The sequence below is a fragment of the Fopius arisanus genome, unplaced genomic scaffold (genome assembly GCF_000806365.1).
Source record: "Fopius arisanus strain USDA-PBARC FA_bdor unplaced genomic scaffold, ASM80636v1 scaffold00003, whole genome shotgun sequence".
In the NCBI taxonomy this organism is placed as follows: domain Eukaryota; kingdom Metazoa; phylum Arthropoda; class Insecta; order Hymenoptera; family Braconidae; genus Fopius; species Fopius arisanus.
The window spans coordinates 404,104-425,486 of NW_011887742.1; the positions used below are offsets into that span (position 1 = coordinate 404,104).

The window sequence follows — 21,383 nt, forward strand, 5'->3', positions numbered from 1 at the left end:
TCATTGTTTCCGAGTTATATCGTTGCTTTTTATTTTTCTTTCATTCTTTTGTCAACGCGACAGGTCAAGTCCGTGATTTCTTCACATTGTTCCCCCAATCATCGGTCATGGAAAATAAAATTGCCCTCTGCTCGGAGATCTGATGTATCTCCTAGTGAACTCGACAGGTCAAGTAAATAATTCTTTAAATTATTCTACCGATGATCATTCAGTAATGACGTATTTCCTCTCTTTATTGAATAAAAATCAATGAAATCATGTACACTTGGAGTTTCGTTTCACGATCAACAAGTTTTCTCCCAGATTTATGTATCAATTCAACTAATTAGCACGTTGATGCTTATTTTCAAACAGTTTCCTCACAAAATCCGCGATAATCGATATATACAGTAGAAAATATCTCTTCAGTTTGGTTACAATAATCTAATTAAAGCCTATCAACAGTATTAATATTCGAATAAATAGTCCGTCATGATTAGCCACTGTCATCTGGGCTGCAGTATCCAGTGGTTCATATATTCTCCATATTTTCCAATCAAAAATAAAAATCAGGAAAATGCCAACCCATTGCACCACTGGCTGCACCGTAGAAACAAAACCCTGTCGAAATAGAAAAATATGCACATATTTACTTTAATAACATCATTATTCGTCTTGGAACATCCTCAATGGATCCTCGACAATTTTTTCAGCTGTTTTCTTTAAATCTCTAGTAACCGACTTCCTGACAGAAGGAGCTGCCTCCTTTGGCCCATCACTAACTCTCTTACAAAATATATCACCGCCATCAGAATAATTCCTATCATTGCCACCACCTCCAGAGTGGACTTCAGGTTTTTTTGTAGAGAATATATCATCATCCCCACTAGAAGGATCGCCGAATATATCCTCGAGTTTTGTCTTAGGAATTTTGCTGGTGGATGGGAACAGCGAGCTCTCTTTAAGCGAGTCTGATGGCTTCTCACTGGCATCGAAGAAGAGTTCCTCGTCGTCCTCCTCCTCCTCGTCACCAGGAAAACCTTTCAGCGAAAGCCTCGATGGGCTAGAGACTTCATCAGCGATTTCGTTGCACTCAGACTTACTGTGACTCCTCTTGCTGGACACTGAGCCAAAAAGGTCATCACCAGTGTTGTCTTCATCACTGTGGAGATCATCGAAAAGACTGGCCTTCTCCTTTACTGGTTTCTTTCCAATGGCTTTGGTGAAGGGACCAGAGAACAAGTCCCCACTGCTGTCGTCGTCTGCAAAGAGATCGAAAGTTTTCTTCGGTTTTGATTCACTCGATTTCTTTGCTGGGGCCTGGGAGAAGAGGCTGTCATCAACATCACCGGGTAACAGATCTTTAGGTTTTTCTGGAGATGGGGTCTTCGTTACAAAGGCGAAGAGTTGACTGGGATCTTTCAGGGCATCGCAAGATCTTCTCAGAGGATCTGAAACGTCAGAATCTTGGCTCTCAGAATTTTGTTCGCTCTTCTCAATCTTCTCGATTTTTTCAATCTTTTCTTTATTCTCTTTATTCTCTTTTTTTTCTTTGTTCTTTTTGGGGTCAGTCTCATCGAGGACTACTGGAGATAGAATGGGCGCACGACCGAATAAAATATCCTCCTTTTGGGGGTCCTCTGGCAAATCTGGGGGCACGTCAAACAAGTCTTCCTCGTCGGTCGAGGGGGATAACAACGTGTTCTTTGTTATGCTCATTGAACTTTCCTTGCCCAGGCTCAATTCAGATTTATCATCGGAAAGCAAGTTTGAGGGCTTCACGGGGTTCCCATCAGCTGGAGCTGCCAGTCTGTCAATTGCAGCTTCCTCGGGGTGGCTTGGACTCTCTGGAGCTGGGGGAGCCTCTGAAAGAGAGTCTCCTGAGTCTACGCTGTCAAAATCGATTCCACTGTGGCGTAGGGCTGAATGACGTGCTTGCCTGCTCTGGGGCCTTCGTTTTGCCGGAATTCTCGCACGACTCTGAAACATCATGAAGTTTTTTCATCTTTAGGTCTTCTATCTTCATTAATTTCGTTTATCAGTACATTCATTAATCATAATTCAATAGCGAAATGGTAATGGAAAATATTTGGGTAATCTAGAATCTTCTTTTCTTCGTCAAAATATTTTTTATCACAGAAATCAATTTTTTTATAAAGACATTTAATTTCTTTGAGAATCGATAAAATACCTTTGAAGCAATGGACAATGTTTCGACCTGCGCCGGAAGATCAAAACTCACTGCAGTTTCCGTATCAAGCACTGATGGAGATGACACCTCTCGGGTAGTGGAATCCTCTGCAACAAACCCACAAAAAATTACTTCCACCGACAAAAATCCCATACCGTCTGAAAATTCTACATTGCAATTTTTTCGGAAAATAATTATCGGTTTTTCAATATAAACAAGTGGAGAATTTCTCTTGCATTGTGTATAGTATACTTATTTTTTACCAATAAATTAGCGATACATTTTTATTGTTCAATTATTGTGAAATAAATCTTTTGCGTAATTTAATTTATACAATGATGATTAAATGAATACTACTCACTTGATGTGGCAGCTGTCGTAGTTGTCTGCGTCTTGCCCACACTTTGTACTGCTCCATCCTCAGCATCTCCATCAGGAGTGCCCGCCCTGTCCTCTCGTTTTTCCTCAGCCCTTCGGAGAACCGGTGGAGTATCCGTGGGGGAGAGAATCTTCAAATCCCCCATTTTCCCCATCAAGTTGGCGATTTTCCCGGATACCGCTCTCTTGGGTGCCCCAGACTCATCCGCAGGCCCTGGCAGTCGAATTCTCAAGCTCTTCGGTGGTTCTATTTTCGCAGCACTTGGATCTCCAGTGGATTTTTGTTTCGAAACCACTGGGCCATCTGTTGCGTTCTCTCCCTCTACCTCCTCAGGTGAAATGACAGTTTGGCTCACTCTTTTCTGTCCAAACAAACTGTCATCGTCACCCTCGTCGACATCTCCAAAGATCCCGCGGGCATCAGACACCCCAGATTTCTCATTTTTATCCGTCCCTCTTTTCTCATTTACCGTTGAATCATTTTTCCCTTCCTCTGCACCACTGGAAGCCGTTGCCAAAGATTTATCCCCAGTCTGAGACAAAAAAATAGCTCACATTACTATGAAAATGAAGTGGAAACAGTGGAGTAAAATGAAACGTCTTCAAATTACTTGAATAATTCAATTCAATATCTTTTTTCATCGAAGCAATAAAGAAATCGCGTATTCTGTTCTATTCCAGTCTATTATTTTTAAGCATTCGTTGTATTTTGAAAAAATGATTGAAATTGTTTAAAGTTCTCACCACATATTTCATGTAAAAAATTGAGTGTTGATAATAAAAGTACTTGTACACCTTGAATTTTATCCTACTGTATAAAAAACTATAAAAGATATAGCTTCTTGCACTATAATAATGTTGTGTGATTCACCTCAGCGAAATAGTCCGGACGACTTCAATCAGCAATGACAATAAATTCATTAATTCTCAAGATTTTTTACTAATAAATTTATTACAATAAATATTCAGGAGATACGTACAAACGGTGCGCACCAGATGGTCTTACATATGCTAAACCTTTACCGTTATTATTAATCGAAAGCGGCACGTCTTAAGAGACTGACAGTTTAATAAACGGCCAGAAAGATTAAAATTTCTAACGGAAAAATGGTAGCTCCTCCATTTAATGACCCTTCAATTTTCCGTTCACTTTACGCTTTAGTTTTTTGCCCAAAAAAACCGAAATTGTTCTAAAAACATGAACCTCAGAAGACTCACCATCAAACGTGATGATTTATAACAGTTTATTTTAATTTATAATGACTTTAACTAATTATGGTGAACTAACCATAATTGATTGTCAAATCTGCAATATAATTACAGTAAAATTGTATTGCAATGAAATTTACCGTAGGAATTTCCTTCACTGCACTGTTATCACTCATCCTGGGAGGAATTCTCCTTACGGTGAAGAGATCCTCGTCGTCGTCGTCGAAGAGATTATCGCTCGTGAATAATTTGGCGGAAGCCTTAACCCCTCGATTGGTGGATTTATCTGGCTCGTGTGACGTATGATCGAGTTTGGCCTGGTGGCCAGTGCCAGATTCAGCGAAAATGTCAATGTCCGGTGCAGATCGATTGAAAAATACGTCGACACCAGGATCGAAGAGGCGCGCACTTGTGGTGATCTTGGGTTTATCCGCGGAGTGACTACCACCCGCTTGATCCGCGCTCTTCTGCGAGCGCGATCCAGAACTCGTGTTCGAAAATAGATCGTCACCCGAATCTGAATCGTCGAATAGTGAGTTTACTTTGGACTTGGACTTGGAGTTGGTTTTTGGCAGTGGTGGAGGACCGAATACATCGTCACTGTCAAATATGTCTTCTTGGCGAGTGCTATCCTGGTGGCGTATCTCTTGCGCTTGGTTGTGAATTATGTGGCTGTCGTTTATCGAGTTTTGAGGATTTTCTAGGTGACGAGGCACCGGGTTGAACAGGCTATCGCTTGCTATACGTTCACGGTATATTTCTTCGGATAATAAACGAGTAGATTCCATCTGCGGCTCCCTGAAACAACATTTTGCGGAATAAACATTAGTGATTGAAGAGCCAAAAGGTAATAACGATGATTATTCCGTATTTAGAGGAATATCTCTTAATCAACGGGGATAGCGAATTTTTCGGTATTACCGATTTTGTAGAGGGTAAAATTTCACTGTTTGATGTCTAAATCTAAAAGAAATAGCAAAACTTTACTAAGTCATTGAAATAATAATAAATATACTTGACGCAACTAAATGCCTAGAATTTCCGCTAAATCCCCGATGAAATTCTTATCTTAAAGAATTTGTTTGGTACCAGGAAACTGAATTGGTAAAAATGATTTTTTTAGTGTACCGTCGACGCACGTGAATTTTTAGGGATTTGGGGGCTTCTGTAAGCAAATAAACGCGTCAAGGAGAATTTGGAAGTGATGGGGAGTGGGTGTTATAAAGAGACTTTCACGGACCAGTGGAAAGTGCATCTGAAAGCGAAACATGAGAGCTTTTGCTATTATCTGTGGAATGGTTCTGACGAATGCTGTTGTAATGGAAATCGCTGGTATGTGTTTATACGTACTGTTTATATTTTTTGGCTAAATGATTTATTAATTAGGTTTTTTCGATCTCTTACCGCAATTTTATTTGTACAAATCCCGTAATTTTCTGGGGAATACGAATCCGTTCATGTTTCTCATGATTAATGAAGTCTGCAAACGAAACGTGAGACGTCCACGATACAAAACTGGACACTTCATCTTCAGAGAAATTATTATAAGTGATGAGTAAGAGTAATAGAATTAAATAAAAACAATGAGAGATCTTCTTTCTAATTTGATAAAAAAAAGAGAATAATTCTGCTGCGAAGAGTTAAAAGATAACGAGTAAATCAATTTGGAAAATAGATGAAGCCATGAAAAAGCTCAGGAGGAACACTTGTTGTTCTTTAACGTTTTGATAATCAATTTAATTTACTCTTCAGCAGCTGAATGTGAATTTAAAGGTCAGAAACTGGCAGTTGGAACCCACAATATCTCATGCGGAGTGCTCACGTGTCACAGTGATGGCACCTCCTCTGCTGTAGGGTGAGTTGATGGGAATGATTTATTTTTCATTACTGTCTGGGCGAAATTTTTCTTAGCATTATAAAGAATCGGGTTTAATACTCGTGGAAAGTGTCCATAGGGAAAAATTTTTAAGGACAACGTCCTAAGTAAATAATAAATTCCTTCGGAGTCAGAGGGAATAATTCTGTAAATTTTGCTTCGTGAGACGATGGAATCTGTGATTTTAGGTGCGGAGATTACGCGTGTCCACCAGGAAAACAAATCGGGTACAAAGATCGGAATGACAGTAAAGTATACCCCGAATGCTGTGGCGGTCCCATTTGCGCGGAATAAAACCTAAATTAACGACATCGCTAACACCCACGTGGAAACTGATAAATCTCGATGGAGAAGACGTTTATGGACCTCTGGTTTTCCCTGACCATCATTCAGCATCATTTTCTGTACTACAACGCGTCTTTTTATTTACTTTATGTTAGTAAAAGATTCCACTTCATAAATGCAATTCCAACCATGTTTCAATACTGATTAAATCAATTCAGTCATGATTATACGATTGTTGAGAATATTTTTAGAATTCTTTGCATGAAAATGAATAATCTTGAAGATAGAAAACGTTTATGTACTTCTGATTCTTCGGAACGCTGCGGGATTTTCTCAACATTCGATTTATTTTACATCCGGGACGATGAGGATTTCTTTAATATTCAAAATTATTCATCTAAAGTCACATTTATGTTAAAAAATTGTTTTGTTTTCAATGAGAGAATAAATAAAATCCTTTGTTGAGACAAAAATTGTTAGTCATCTACTTGCGTTCACTTATTAAAAATTATTTGAAATGGTGAATAAAGTCTTTCAAATATTTCCCTTTTTTTACTAGAAAATTTTCGGAAAAGCGGCAACAGAGCACAATAAAAAATTATTGTAAAATTATTGCTGACATTCCGTGTAGGCGATATGGAATAACATTGCTTGCATCATTTTTATTAGTTGAAATTCTCAAAGAACAACATAGTCAACTGAAAAATACAGTAGCAAAGTGGAAAAATGAAATAAATAAAATTCAATATGTTCCTTAACTATGGATTTATCCCGAAACCTGGGGATTTAAAGACGTAACGCTAAATAACTTTTCTGTAGCTGATTAAATTTCCAACAAAAAAGCTCTCTCTATATTTTTTTCTAAAATCGAAAGTCTCTTAGATCAATCGAGATTTAACAAATCGAAATCTCTCTTTATGGAAATGAGATGCTAAGTTCCTTTCATAACGTCTGTTATGGGCTGCAGAAGGATTCGAACCTTCCTAAATTATAATGAAATTAAATTATAATGATTCCCTGAAAATGGAAAACATTTTGAAGTTCTTAGTGAGATGATTCATGATCTCTGGAGCTCCTGGAGGTTGACTCTCAGAATTTTTGATGTTATTAAAGATAAGTGTATTTAAACATCTTACATCACACATCTGAAATGCGAATGAAGAGATGATAAATCTTACCATCTCCGCATGTTTGTGAATTTCAATGTCAAAAACACAAGGTCTCATCAGCCAAGGATGTTCACTTCGTGTGTTTTATGGAATGTACACTAGTGTGGCTTCAAAGTGGCCATAGAGGGGGCATTATTATAAATAGAATCTTCACGATAATTCTCCATTAGTTGTTTCAGAAGTGTTGAGTAAACTCGTCAATATGAAGTACGGAGTGTTTTGTGCACTGGCACTTGTGATTGCCTTCATTGCTCAAACGAATGGTGAGTTTATTGATAGGAGAGTGGGACCCTAATTTTTATGATACGTTTTCAACAGCAATCTGCCACCAAGGAGACACGATTATGGAGACTGGAGAGCAAAGATATATCACATGTGGCATAGAAACATGCAAGGAGGATGGGAGTGTAGTCGGTGTTGGGTGAGATCTCATTACAATCCTCAATTTTTCTAATTGCAGCGCAATACTCAAATAAGATGAAATATTCTATTGATTGATAATGCATCTCGAAAATTTATTTGTCGTCAATTTGATTTCAGACGAAAACAGACTGTTATGTCCTCCTAGAATCGATTCTCTAGATTAATCGATATTCCATTAATATTTTTCAATAATAAAATAACTGAAATTCTACTTTCTTTACTCCCTGCGATTCCAAACTTTCCACGCAGAATTTTTATCGTGAGAAATTCCTTTTCATTTCTATTTTCTTATTGTTTTTTTAGTGAATATTTTGTAAAGTCTTTTAAAAAATCCATGGATTGCTGTGTAATATCGTAAAGTGGTGCTAAATGGATGAATAATTTCAGATGCGGACAATATCAATGTGCGGAGGGGAAACAAATTGGCTACAATGAAGGAGACAAAACGAAAGTTTATCCCGACTGTTGCAATGGTCCCATTTGCGCTGACTGATTCAATATCGTCCGCACATATCCGATACAATATTTCAGAGAAATAAATAAATAAATGTTGTTATCAACCTGTCAATGAATCCCACACCCAATGATTTCATCTCCGATCTTTTTTCAGAGGAACAATTCTATCTTTAACGATTATGTAATTATTTGCAATACGAAACTCATTAGAAACGATCGAATGAGATATCAGTACGAGTATTTTGGATAACGAAAAGAATTAGTTATCATAATTTTTGAGATGATAAGAATGAAAAAGGATTTTAAATTGGTGGAAAGCTTTTGCTCTCTTGATCTGATCGCACGATCTTTCAATTGTATTCTCACAAGTAATTACCATTTATCAATTGAAAAATATCTCGGAGAACATCTACAATAAATTATATGAAATTAAATTTGAATTGAGATTTTTCTCTCAATATCATCGCCTGAAAATCCTTGAAACTCCGGTCGAACGCATCGTTAAACGACAATTGCGTATTCATCTTACGCCGATCGACTGAAACTGATTGGAACTTAACGATGTGGGAGTTTGTTTCTTAATCAATTCCAATTAAATTGCATAAATGTTACTTTCGTTGAGCTTCTTCAAAAGAAAAATCATCAACGGTTCAGATAAATCGAGATTATTTCGAGACAATATTTACAATCTTGTTATGAACATTCAGTAAAAAATTGTGGATAACAAATCCTAAGAGGAAAACGATGCATTATTTAAACACAAACTGATATGGAGTGAATATTAAAAAAAACACCAAAATTTTTCGTTCCGTGCCCGGAATTTCAGGATCAATCCAGTAGCGAAGAGGTAAAGGATACCAAGTGGAGTTATTCCGTAGTCAAGTTTCCCGGGAATATTTCTGAATCTAAGAAAGATAGGGGATTTTTTGGTAAGATCTATTTTGTAAAGCAAAATGAGAACTAAAAAAATGTTTTTTATAAAAATTTCGCTATCTAATTACACAGAATATTCAGCTTGTTAGTCTTTACCTCTTGGTTACTGACTTATTTCTGGATGGAAACAGAATGACGCCTACACACTTTCAAATTCTTTAATTGAGCACTAATAACACAAAGTCTCAGAACGTCACAAGATCAATTTCTCTCTTCATTGATCAGAAGCCGTACGATACACTTATGAATCGTGTCCAAGAATTCGCATTCTAGGCTGCCTTCGAGTAATGTACAACAAAGATAGAGCAGTCACTATATAAAAGTGAGTCATCCACACGTTGTTGGAATATTAAATTACACAGTTAAAAGAGAATAATTGAAACGTTATACATAGAGAGAAAGAGTTTAGAAAAAAATGTCTGAGTGCATTCGAAACAATAATTACTGCTGATCAAGCAATTACTTGTGTAAAATATGAATGGAAAATTTGGAATCCCGCGAATATTTCATTTGCTGGTCAGAACTCATAAAACTATTGGGACTCACTATCAGTAAATTAAAAATTTTCACAGAAGAGTATTGAGGAGTCAAAAATGTTGTTCTCAAGTATCAGGAAAACAAGACGAGAAAAGAGTAAATTCTGATGAGAAGTAAAAGGTGAAGTTTTTAGTGTTTTTACTTCTCGGTTAGAAGAAATACTTTTCCCTAACACATTACACTCACATTCCTCAGGAATTCCGACATCTCGAAATTTTGTACTGTTCTATATTATTCAGAAACAAATCCTCAAAAAGGAGAAAAAGAAAACGTAAATACACTCACCCCAATCCTAAACTCATGCCCAATGTGCTGTTGCCACTGGTCGGATGAACGGATATTCCACTGCTGTCAGTGGTGATTTCATTGCGCTCCACCTGTAAATTCCCAGCAACTACACTTTCACTCGTATTCCCCACCGATGCAGTCGATCGGTTCTCATTCACATTGACCGATTCTTGATTATCCTTTTGAGGCTCGGCACTCTCATTCTCCGATGAGTCGGAAAAATCATTCCTAGCGCGATTGAAAAGTTTGCTACCAAGTGCAGAAGAAAGTAGGTCAGACTGATTGATAAGTATGCCAGGTGGTTTTCTCGATGTATTTCTTATGGCCTCTGGTGATCTATTCCTGACATTCTCGATTGGACTGAAGAGGCTGCTGTCGTCCTCGTCATCTTCAAAGAGATTGGGAATGGTATTGGTCTCTGGAGTGCTCGTCATGACGTTGTCCTCCTGTCCTTTAACCCTGTCCACTCGACCCTGCGGTCCCTCGGTCCCATCGGATTTACTCATGAATTTGGAATTGGGAGCGAAGATGTCGTCAGAGTCGTCGGACTCATTATCCCCGAAGAGATCGTCGATGGCAGATTTGGGTTTAGTGTCGACAGAGTTAATTGGTGGAGGTATATCCAGACTTGGAGGTATCATCGTGGGCCTGGGGGCAGGTTTGTCCTTCCAGAGGCCCTGGGAGGCCTCATCGAATAGTCCACCACGATCACTCAAGAGACTGCCACCCTTGGGGGCGAAGACACTGTCGGTTTCGTTGTCAGAGCCGAATAAATCATCTTTCGAGCGATTTATCGAAGCCTCGGGATCTCTCGTGTCCTCAAGAGGCTTCTGGACTGGCAGGACATTCCCTAGACGTTTTGCCAACTCTTCGGCGAAGCTTGGGCCCCTCTTGCTGTCCCTCGGAGGCCCAGTCGTTGGGGTCTCTATCTCAGACGTTGAATTCAGAGTATCTTGACTTCGCGTGTAAATCTTATCGGTTCTGGAGCTAACGCCATTTGTATGGCTCTTATCAAATTCACTGGAAGAGGTACTGGTGCTCCTCGAGGATCTTGATCCCAGGTTGGCTGAAGGGAAGGCCCTGGGGGGTGGAGTCTCCTCGGAGGACTCTGAGTCTTTTTCCTCCTCTGCCATCTCGGATTCGCTGCTGCTGGACTCTAGTCCGATTTTACTGGATGATCTCCATTTCTCTGAACCTATGACGTAGGGCAGTGGACGGTTTTGATAGGGATCCTGGGGCTTTAGGATTACACTCGGTGTAACTTCTGTTTCGTCTTCGCTTTCACTTGAGGCTAGCACTTCCACCCGTTCGTATTTTGCATCCATCACTGCTATACTTTGTCTGATGCTCTCGCTTACTACTGATATCATGTCAATTTCTGGGGAGCATTTCGTTGTTGGAGGACTCGAGAGGGATTTATCAGGTATTTCCTCCTCGTATACTCGGCTCTCGATGAATTGGGTGTTCGCCAGCGCCAGGGACACGTTCGTTACGTTGTCGATCATTATTGAACTCTCCTTTAGATCTTCCACCAGGGAGTCCAGGGAGGATTCCGTGGCTGACACTTTTGTTGTTATGTCCTGGAGGATATTACAGGTCAATTAGTACTAGTTCAATTGGCATTTAAAAAAAGATTATCACGAGTTCTAAAATTCATCAACTATTGGAGTGACATTTTTTAGGCCTACAGGAGGGATAACGAAATTTTTGTTATGATCTTTTTACATATTTCGTTTCATTCTACAAAAAAGGTGCTGCCAAAATTTCGCAACTTCTAGATTTAAAGATATCGTTCGAAAGTTCGGCTAGGGAACAATTCCCTCGTTGAGGCGATTTAGAAAAATCCACAAGAAACGATCAACTCCGGATGAGACCATGACGAAAATTACCTCCGAAAACTTCTGGAGATGCCTGTAGAGTCCCACATCGCAGGCAAGACTCCACCGTTCCTTGTGCTTTCTCATTTCATCGGTGCTCCAAGGGCGATCCCAGTGCCGGTCCCCGGCATCAGAAGACGTTGGTTCATCCTGAAAAATTATCCCCGAGGTTATGTCAATGCTATCCATTTCAAATCGAACGCAAATATCCGCCAACAATTAATTAAATTCCCGGATCAATCAGCACACGAAAAACAAATTAACAATCGACAACTTACCATTATAACAGCTAAAGAATCATCGGTGCACCTTTACAGATGGAAGATGAATCACTGGAGCAATCACGCGCGATTCATCGTTAATCCTCGACGAGGGTGAAGTGACAAAATCATTTGATAACACCGCGTACAAAACACCCACTCTCGATTGCTCTCGATCCATCAGCTATCGAATACCTTTGCTGTCAATTTCTAATGTTGGTAGTGATGGAGAACTGGCTTCACACCGTAGGAAAAGCCCTTTCACTATTGTTGCTTTGGTTATTGATTTTCCCGGTCCCTGAAAAACGCACAAAAGTCACCAGTCGATGCCTCTGTCACGGATAAAGGTGTAAATATTTTGGAAATCCATCGAAATGAATCGTCCTGGTGGTCTGTGATCGGGGACATGATTGTGCAGTGGATCTTTCGGGTGATAGATGACAGAAAACGTCAATAGTTGGGGATGGAAAACGAACATATTAAGAGGCTCTTACTACCCGACGAGGAGACTCTTGTCGAACAGATCATAAGGTATGGCCTTTATGTCGGGGCTGTCTTCCAAGTTATCTGCATTTTAACTGTCGCAATCTATCATAATTGGCCAGGCGATGGTTTCTCCTCACTCAAGGTAATTTCTTTTGTTTTTTTTTTATTGTTGGGCTCCAACCCTAGCTAGAGGATAGACGACTTGTTTTCACTTTTTTATGATTCTCAAATAAAATCGGCAGTTATGAGGTCAAATCAGAGAATAATTTATAAATATACGAATTCACTAAATATCCACTCAAAAAACGGTTCATTTTGGGATTAACATTTATTTTCGTAATTCAAATGATACCTATCGATTTTTCGTGAATAATCAACAAAGAGGTTTTTTTTTTTATTTCAGAAGTATTTTATTCAAAATAATGCATTAAAGAATTAATCCCATTTAGTATTTTTTCCATACACTTTACGACACGAAGATTCTATAAATTTCAATGAATGTATAAAAAGGAAATGTTTGGGAAAAAATAATTCATGATAGAATTTTTTAATATTTGCTTCATCGTACGTTTTTACAGGATGATCCAACGAGTGATGTCGACTGCTCCGAAAGCAGTCCACAGGTGACGCCGAGGAAGCCTCATCGTGGCCGAAAACAGGAGAAAAAGAAGAGACGTTGAAATATATCATCCTCATGCCAATTACGAGGAATTATTCAGATCACTAATGTAACTTACCTTTGAATTAACTGTACTTAATGATCACTTCAGTTCAACACTTTTGTATCTAATATGAATATTTATATGAGAGGTGGAGAAATATCGACTTTATCAACGAATCAATCTCTATGTATTGTTGTATTGACTGATTTTATTGACAATAGAAAATAGGGAGTAAGATACGCAATGAAAATCAAACAAACGCGTTGTTTATTTTGGAATTATCCCTGTCGTTATTGAATTGTTTATTTAATAACAATCCAAGTGCTTTTGTTTATATATATTATTACAAGACAGATTTTTTCCTTCCCACATGACATTTTTTCGGCCCCAATGGAATTAATTATCTAATTTTTTTTTCATTAATTAAATAACATGAGATTAATTATGAACGTGCATTGCATTCTCCATATTTTATTTTTTTTTAATATCGATTGATATTAAAAGTTATTAATTTTAGGAAAAAATATCAAGAGATTATAAAATAATATATAAAAAAGTTTTTAATGTTTCCACATCAAAATCGAGAGTTTTCGCGATAAATCACTGACTGAATATTAATTATCTCTTTTCACCGATTTATTGCGGGGAAAATTCATTTCAAAAGTGGAAGTTGTCAGCACTGACGTCTGAACTGTTAATATCAAATTTGACAAATTATAATTGATCACAACAATACAGAGTGCGGGGTGGCTAGAATGTAAACGTGAGCACTTGAGCAGTTACCGGGTTACTTTCTACTTGCCTTATTTTTCCCCTTGAAATGACCGAATTTACTTTCTGCACGGTTAACTGATACTATCAGCAGATTAATTCCATGAAAATGCCACAACCGGAGGAGCTTCTGACACCGGAGCAGATCCTCGTGGAGGTTAGGAAGTTCATACCAGAATCAGTGAAGAAATGTCAACACACGAATGTGTACAAAGTGACCAAAGGGGCCTTGACACTCCTCAGGAACTTACCTGGGGCAAGGGAGGCTGTACTAGAGTACCTCAGGAAAGTCTTCTTCTTCGCTGTCAACAGACAAAACCGTCACATGGAGGTTATTCTCGTTATTTTTCCCAACATGACCACTGGAGCCCCAGTATTTCCTTTTTGATGATTCCTGCAATCCTACGAAAATTGACATATTTTTTTTACTCCAGATATATCCACCTCAGCCTCTTGGAGATGAACCCACGATGAACGTGACAGTACCAGAAATTCATGGAGTTTTAAGTGAAATTGTCGAAGAAAGTCCTGCTGCATGGGCTCCACTTGTTGCTACGTGGTCCCTCGATCTCCTGGGTAAATTGTTTATTCACATTTTTTTTTAGTTCATCAGCTCGTTGAATTACTAGTTTTACTTGGATTTATGTAATATTTCTTACAAGGAACCCTATGAATAATTCAAACACTCTCTGTGAAAAAAGAATTTCAGACGTCTCCTCTGCATGGAAAATCAGTTGCAACTCTGTAATTAAATCCATAACCAATTCTGTATTTTGGTCATAATATTATTGATTGAATCGTTAAAAAAATTGTTATAAACTAACGAAAAATAACAAATTGTTTATTCGGTCAATGATCATATAAAAAAATGACCATCACGCCGATGAGATGAGCCGATTCGATATTAACATAAATATAAATTTTGCAAGTAAATGACGGAACTCTGATTTATGTCACTACCCAGGAAAACTCTCTTGGACGTACTCAAAACGCAGCAATCCCCCAAGTCTGACGATAAATGACGACTTGAAACACTGGCTGTCATTTCGAACAACAAGAATTCTAATCGATCTCTCAGCAAGATGTATCAGATGCCTCTCAGAGCCAGAAGCTGACTCCTGCATGAACGTCCTCACTGAGTCAATCACCAGTTACTATCCTTTTTTCAATTGGGTGGTTGCTCACGTGGGCACGTGCTTCCCGAATCTCGTCATCAACAAGGTGCTCCTGTGGGGCTTGAAGGACTTCTCAGAGACAGGTTCCCAGCAGAGCTCTCCTCGTACTCTAAGCTCCGTGGTGGGCATCCTGGGGCACCTGGCAGGTAGTAACTTCTACGATATCCGTGAGTCTCTGCTGAGCCTCTTCAAATGGAGCCTGGACGAGAACCTGTCAGATGACGACCAAATAAGAAAACAAAAAGTGGCAACAGTGCCATTCCTTTTGAAGCTCGCATCAATGTCCCAACTCCTGCTGAAGATCATAACAACAGTAGTTCTGCAGACATTGTTCCCTGTCCGTCCAGACGTAATTCCACGTCTGGCAGTATTCGCCCCAGACTGGTGCAACTATTTCGAGAACCAACCAAAAATACTCCTGGAAGTCACAGTGCACTCCATCCTAGCGTGTGAGCAGGGGGCTTGGCAGATCATTTCAATCCTCCTGGACACGAGCCTGAGCACAAGTAACGTGGGTTATCACGGTGTTAATGCAGCCCTGGCAGTCAAGAATGTCTGCCGGGAGATTCTCGAGATGATTATTCAGGAGGTAGACCTGCAGATGAAGCTGAAAGGAGCCCACAACACAGGGATAGCCCTACTGTCGTCAATAAAACAGGATTTGTGCTTGATTGAGCCCCTCCTCCTGGACCCCCACCCACTGAGGGTGCAAACAGCTGTGAGACTGATCTCACTCCTGGGAGCGCAGAGCCCCAATGTTGTGATCTCGTCAGGATCCGGAGTACTCAGAAATGCAACGAACACTTTTCACCTAGCAGCATTGGTTCGTCTGATGGCTGAGAACCTCACAGTGTTTCCTGCCATTAAGCCAGAGCCTGAGAATCCCCTCTCCGGCCACGGTTACTTCACTCAAACCCTCGAGCAGGCCCTCAGGGACATCCAGTACTCCCCCAGCTCCAGGGAGCACGAGGCAAGACAACTCTTCAAGAACATTGCGACGTTGTTGAAGTGGGAAAACTCGAGAAAAGTACAGATACTGAAGTCCAAATTAATTTCTCGTGGGATTCATTCGAATCTCTCTCAGATATCGTCATTGCTTATGAAGACTGAGGATCTCCTGTTGACCCACGATATCGTGGAAACCCTGGACCACCTGTCAATCCAGGATAAGCATCAGTACACCCACAGTGTTGATTTACTTCTCAGACTGACGAGAGCAATCGTCAGGTATTTTTTCATTTGTATTCGAGAGGAGGACGTTATCAGGAAGTATCGTGGCATTAAAATAGTCAACAGATTGTTAACACTGATGGCGATGACGTCGCCCTGTGCCAGAGTCCTGGCGATCAGGGAGTTGGTGGAAAATGGAATATACGGAGATCCTGCAAAATACTTCGGCGCTAAAGTCTCACCGCCGAATGACTCCAAGGATTATCTTCTTCTGGAGCATAATCACAAGCATGGCACCTCAGTGATGCTGGCGCAAAGACACTCCTCTGTGTTTCATGCTGGAGTAATTGGCGAGGGGCCCAGGAGATCTGTCCCTGAAAATTCTTTCGACAAAGACACAATATCGATGAACAGTGTTTTGCTGGTGGACGCCATCAAGTCTTGCTGCACCAACGAGGAAGTCAGTCCCCATCCAAATTTAGATGCTATGACATCTGTCAGTCTCTTGCTGGTGGAGCTGGTGTCTCCTGATGTTATGTACAATGGTTTGCCCTGGCCTGACGAGGAGTTCATCAAGGTCACAGTGGAGAGGGATCTCCAGATTCGAAGGACCTTCAAAGATGTTCCCGTCCTCTGGACTCTGCTGGAGCTCACTGCGAGGCATCGACCAGCTCTCGCCTATTCGTCGGTTTTACTCAGAGGAATTGCGGCTACTGTCATGGCTAATTGGAGTATTAATGAGGGGACGAGGCTAGTTGATGTGATGGCACTTGGGCAGCTGCTTCCACCACCTCTCAACTGCCTCAGGGATGTCCTAGCCATTCTCACACCCAGTCAGATTAATACTGTCATGAAAGAGTGCGTCTGGGCGTACATGCATGAGAACGTGCCTTCTCCTGCTTTATTCACACTCACTGAAGGGGCTAGCATCGCCTGGAGGGACACTGAGATGTCAGCTCCTGGTGCCAGATTCACCGAGACCCTTCGGCTCATTCTTTTACCTAATATCGCAAAGACTGGCTCCCTCTATCATACTTTATTTTACAACGAGCATAAGTGATGATTAAGCCTCTAATGTATTTTTTGTAAATATATGACGGTTAAGGAGGTTTTTTTTGCAAGAAAAATTTCATGCAACCTGTCAAATATAATGCAAATAAATTCGAAAAAATCATTCTGACATTTCAAACCGGTAATGAAACCGTTGGACGGTTCAAGTTAATTTCAATTGTCGGTGGTTTAATTGAATATTTCGGAATTTAGAGCAAACATGGAAATTTGTAATGGAATCTTTTTTGTAGAGTTAATTGAGGAGTAGGGTAAAGGATAGTCCTAAAAGTCCGCTAGTCTTTTTCGATTCGGACATTCGTTATTTTACACGAAAGTCGATGGAAACATTCTTCAAATAATTTTAGCAACTTAAAGAATTCACTGGAAGCATTTTTTTCTATAGGTTTTTATTGCTATTATCCGAATGAAAAATGACAGAAATAAAAATTACTTTAAGAAATTGAAATAAACTGAGAAAAAAAGGTTCTAATAGAATTTTAAAATTGTTACTGGGGTTAAAAATTTTAGGATGATTTTCATTGATTTATTTATTTGAAGTATATTTCAGAGAAGGCACGAAAGAATTCTTGGAGAAAAACTGTCAACGACTGTAATTGTACATTTGATCTGTAAGAATAAAAATTTTTCAAGATTTCTCTGGGCTTTGTTCAGTGGAAAGAAAGACACAGCGATTTTCATTCAGTTTTTATAAAATCAACGGTTGTTCGTGGATAAATGAATACAAAGAGAGAATACATATTAAAATTAATTTAATTTGTATTATCAATGAGAACAGTGAACGATGATACAGGAGGGATATTACCTAGATGAGAACAATTGTCATCCTAATTCAACTGACTCCTCACCTCGTCCTGTGAAAATTCTCTCAAATGCACAGAGCACTGCAATATTTTTATTCTAACTATTGAGTATGATCTTCATGATTCTAACCGATTCATAGACTCTTTGCATATCCATTTCTCCCTGTGCACTCGTTTATTCATCCCAATATCCAGCTTCAAGTAGAAAAAAATTCGCCATTCATTCCTGGCATTTCTGTTAAATCCTATGTACAATGACATTTATAATAAATTTCCTGTCTGAGTGATCGTGGAAGACACTCATCTGCCAATAAATTGGCATTCTCAGGGCTCCAACAATGTTAACCGTGAAATTAAATTAAGAAATGAAAAATGTTCACCGAGTGGAGGAAATCGAGAATCAAAATTACATCTGCCTTAAGTGAATAATTGAACGGTGACATTTTCACTCTTCTCGAAGGAAAAATAGTCATCGAGGATTGCACGCAGTGCTGAGCGTTATACCCATTCACACGACGATATATTTTCACTTAATAAATTATCATTGATGCAGTCCTTTTGTTGTAAAAAAAGATAATTCACTCTTCAAGTCTATTGGATGGTGACTTTTAGAATAGTAGCGTGCTCATTCCACCCATTTCACTCTGTTCCTTCACGAATATTTCGAAGTACTGGTAGATGATTGTTACTGCGAGGAGAATACCAGTGCCCGATCCAATTGCACCTAGGAAATCAGCGAGCACTGATAACGCACCGATGCAGAGACCACCGAATGCAGCTGCCGTAGGGATGTAACGATTCAGTTCGTGGATCATCGAGTTGTCACGATGTCCCCTCATCACCATCTGCTGTTCCTTGAGCTGTTTGGCAACATCTTTGGCAGAACTTCCCGAAACCTCGATCCACGTTTTCGAGAAGAATGCACATGACCCCAGCATGAAGATAATGTAGAGGACAGCGTGGACTGGATCCTGGACGATGTGACCAACTGATTCTGGTGGGGACAGATAATAGCAGAGACCTCCCACTGGGTAGGATCTCGCTGGGCCACCACCTCCAACATCAGACCACACTCCCAGAAGATTTACTATCAGATTTCCATGGAATTTCACAGCCAACATTTGTGAGATAACGTAGAGATTAGAGACGAGAGCTGACTGCAGAATGATGGGGATGTTACTGGTGTAGAAGAGCTTGATTGGATAGCTGCTGTACTGGCCACGGTATCTCGTGGATTTAATGGGCAGATCTACTCTGAATCCCTGGAAGTATATAACTATAGCAAAGACGAGAATGGTGGCAAGTAGATTCATCAAGTTGGGAAGATTCTGACGATAGAAAGCCTCTCTGAGAGCCCTGACTTTGTCCTGTCTGGTTGCCAACAGATGGAACAGGGCTATCACAGCACCTTCGAACTCAGTTCCACGACCGGTGTTGACAGTGGCTGGTGAGAAGGCCTTCCACACGATTGTCTCGCAGATATTTGTGGCGATGAACAGAGAAATACCACTGCCCAGACCATAGCCCTTCTGGAGGAGTTCGTCGAGTAGTAGAACGATCAGACCAGCGACGAAAAGCTGAATGATGATCAGCAGACAGACACCAGCTCCAATTTCAGCTGGGTCTCCGTACATTCCTGTCATCACGTAGACGATAGCTTGACCCACAGTGATTACCATACCGAATACTGAAATGTTTTTTGTGGAATGAAATTTTGTGGAACGGGAGAAGTAAAGGAAAAAAAGAACGGAATTATAATTCTCCCGTTATCGTAATATACTGAAGAAAAACTCTTCTCTCAGCGCATATTCTCAATCACCTCAACACTGATAAGAGAATTTCAAGAGAAATCATGAATGGCACATTAAAAAACCGAAAATATGGAGTAATTATTTAGAATAATTCTTACATTTCTGTGCTCCATTGAATAATGCCCGATCCTTCGGTGTATCTCCAACCTCAATAATCTTGGCTCCAGCTAGCAATTGCATGATGAGCCCGGAGGTAACAATGGGAGAAATACCAAGTTCCATAAGTGTGCCCCTGTTGGAAGCCAGAATAACACGAATCCAGTAGAAAGGATCGGCACTGTCCGAGGACATGATCCCAAACAGTGGAATCTGAAAAACCAATACTGTTGTCAAACATCTGGAACTCAGACAAAGTCTTGAGATAAAATCGTGACGTAGCCACTGACCTGGCAGCAGACGAGGAAGATGAAGAGAGTTATTGCAGTCCATAGCACCTTTTCTCTGAATTGAATCTGAAAAAAAAATCTCAATCATAATCAAACCCAATTTCCCGAGGTGTGGGAGAAATCAAAACATAACGGTATCGGAAAAGTAGCAGAGATACTCCAAAAATAAATTTCCTTACCTTTCGCTGTGGCTTCGCTATTTCCGGGAGAATGCTGCAGAATGGCTTTATCACCTCCAAAAATTTGACTGAAATAATCGAATGGATTAGATTCTCAATATGCTCTCAATGGTGCCCACAATTCTCGGAAAATCTGAGGGCTTCATGACAGATTATTTCTGATGATTAAATTATTGTGAATTACTTACTCCCCATGGTGACTCCGTTATTTCCTCCTCGTCGTTATATTCCGTGTTTCAACGATGCAGCGATCGATTCGCTGGGTAAATTCTGTCAAAAAATTTGATTATTCCTTAATAACTCGTGGCACTGTACTGAAGACACCGGAATAGTGAATGACTGGAGTGGAATAAACGCCTGGTATGAAACACACGAAACTAACGAATCGTGGCTCACCTCGACGACACGTATCAATACCATGTGGTCACGTGACTTGATGATGTTGGCCGACGAACTCGCCGGCACATCGCCGCAACATACCACGACAATTATCACTTGGCACGTCAGATGGCGTCATTTGCGCATGCGTACATCCCTGCCGCGAAATAGCACGAGTTATTTGAAAGTTGTTGTTATTGCGGTTCCTGCCATTGGCCTTGAAAATTAATCATGCATCTATGGTCGAGGTTTTTCACACTCTGATGGCTGAAAATGAGAAAATGGCAATCTGAAGGAATCAGCAGGACCCACTGACGAGATTGTTGGAGAACATTTTTGGTTGGCCAATTGAAATTTATTCGGAATTATCCAACAGGCCTGATATTTTTTTTCAAAAAATTTCTCAAATTTTTTACAACATTCTTGGAAATTGGTAGATTTTATAATAAATAGAGGTAAAATTACCGATTTCTAGAAAATTCATGCGACTTCTCTTTTTAAAATAAAACTACAAAATTTCCCGAGTGACGGAAAAATTCCCCCGATTGTTTAGTGGATGCGGGGAAGTCCTGTAAGACGCAGTGAATTTCGAAAAGATCTCACGAGAAAAATTTTCTGCATACAAAAAATGAA

General features: G+C 39.8%; 4 protein-coding genes across 4 annotated transcripts; 2 read left to right on the top strand and 2 right to left on the bottom strand.

Moving 5' to 3' along the window:
- Window positions 1-201: 201 nt before the first annotated feature.
- On the bottom strand, window positions 202-12,018 carry FAM21 (Family with sequence similarity 21). The gene is made up of 7 exons (XM_011307951.1): window positions 11,880-12,018; window positions 11,614-11,751; window positions 9,722-11,304; window positions 3,898-4,555; window positions 2,532-3,081; window positions 2,171-2,277; window positions 202-1,959 (listed from the first exon to the last, which is right to left on the bottom strand). Exons 1-7 carry the CDS (start codon window positions 11,880-11,882, stop codon window positions 646-648), a joined length of 4,353 nt encoding a protein of 1,450 aa, XP_011306253.1. The 5' UTR covers window positions 11,883-12,018; the 3' UTR covers window positions 202-645.
- Window positions 12,019-12,134: 116 nt separating this feature from the next.
- Window positions 12,135-13,189, top strand: LOC105268413 (protein anon-73B1). The gene is made up of 2 exons (XM_011307965.1): window positions 12,135-12,489; window positions 12,926-13,189. Exons 1-2 carry the CDS (start codon window positions 12,325-12,327, stop codon window positions 13,025-13,027), a joined length of 267 nt encoding a protein of 88 aa, XP_011306267.1. The 5' UTR covers window positions 12,135-12,324; the 3' UTR covers window positions 13,028-13,189.
- A 553-nt stretch (window positions 13,190-13,742) lies between these two features.
- Window positions 13,743-17,606, top strand: omd (integrator complex subunit 5 omd). Its single transcript, XM_011307975.1, has 3 exons — window positions 13,743-14,111; window positions 14,215-14,356; window positions 14,745-17,606. The coding sequence occupies exons 1-3, from the start codon at window positions 13,884-13,886 to the stop codon at window positions 17,183-17,185; spliced, it is 2,811 nt and encodes a 936-aa protein (XP_011306277.1). The 5' UTR covers window positions 13,743-13,883; the 3' UTR covers window positions 17,186-17,606.
- A 261-nt stretch (window positions 17,607-17,867) lies between these two features.
- Sec61alpha (SEC61 translocon subunit alpha) lies at window positions 17,868-20,764 on the bottom strand. Its single transcript, XM_011307987.1, has 5 exons — window positions 20,561-20,764; window positions 20,373-20,440; window positions 20,194-20,259; window positions 19,906-20,116; window positions 17,868-19,683 (listed from the first exon to the last, which is right to left on the bottom strand). Exons 1-5 carry the CDS (start codon window positions 20,565-20,567, stop codon window positions 18,605-18,607), a joined length of 1,431 nt encoding a protein of 476 aa, XP_011306289.1. The 5' UTR covers window positions 20,568-20,764; the 3' UTR covers window positions 17,868-18,604.
- Window positions 20,765-21,383: the final 619 nt, after the last annotated feature.

Bases quoted from the DNA above. Each gene is read 5' to 3' on its own strand.
- FAM21 (XM_011307951.1), bottom strand. The intron at 11,305-11,613 runs GTAATTTTCGTC...AATATCCTCCAG, and splicing joins ATCTCCAGAAGTTTTCGGAG to GACATAACAACAAAAGTGTC. The intron at 4,556-9,721 runs GTGAGTGTATTT...ATGTTGTTTCAG, and splicing joins GGCATGAGTTTAGGATTGGG to GGAGCCGCAGATGGAATCTA.
- LOC105268413 (XM_011307965.1), top strand. From the start codon at position 12,325: ATGGAAAACGAACATATTAAGAGGCTCTTACTACCCGACGAGGAGACT. The intron at 12,490-12,925 runs GTAATTTCTTTT...ACGTTTTTACAG, and splicing joins ATGGTTTCTCCTCACTCAAG to GATGATCCAACGAGTGATGT.
- omd (XM_011307975.1), top strand. From the start codon at position 13,884: ATGAAAATGCCACAACCGGAGGAGCTTCTGACACCGGAGCAGATCCTC. The intron at 14,112-14,214 runs GTTATTCTCGTT...TTTTTACTCCAG, and splicing joins GACAAAACCGTCACATGGAG to ATATATCCACCTCAGCCTCT. The intron at 14,357-14,744 runs GTAAATTGTTTA...GTCACTACCCAG, and splicing joins GTGGTCCCTCGATCTCCTGG to GAAAACTCTCTTGGACGTAC.
- Sec61alpha (XM_011307987.1), bottom strand. The intron at 20,117-20,193 runs GTCAGTGGCTAC...TTGGTTTTTCAG, and splicing joins TCTTCCTCGTCTGCTGCCAG to ATTCCACTGTTTGGGATCAT. The intron at 19,684-19,905 runs GTAAGAATTATT...AAAACATTTCAG, and splicing joins ATTCAATGGAGCACAGAAAT to TATTCGGTATGGTAATCACT.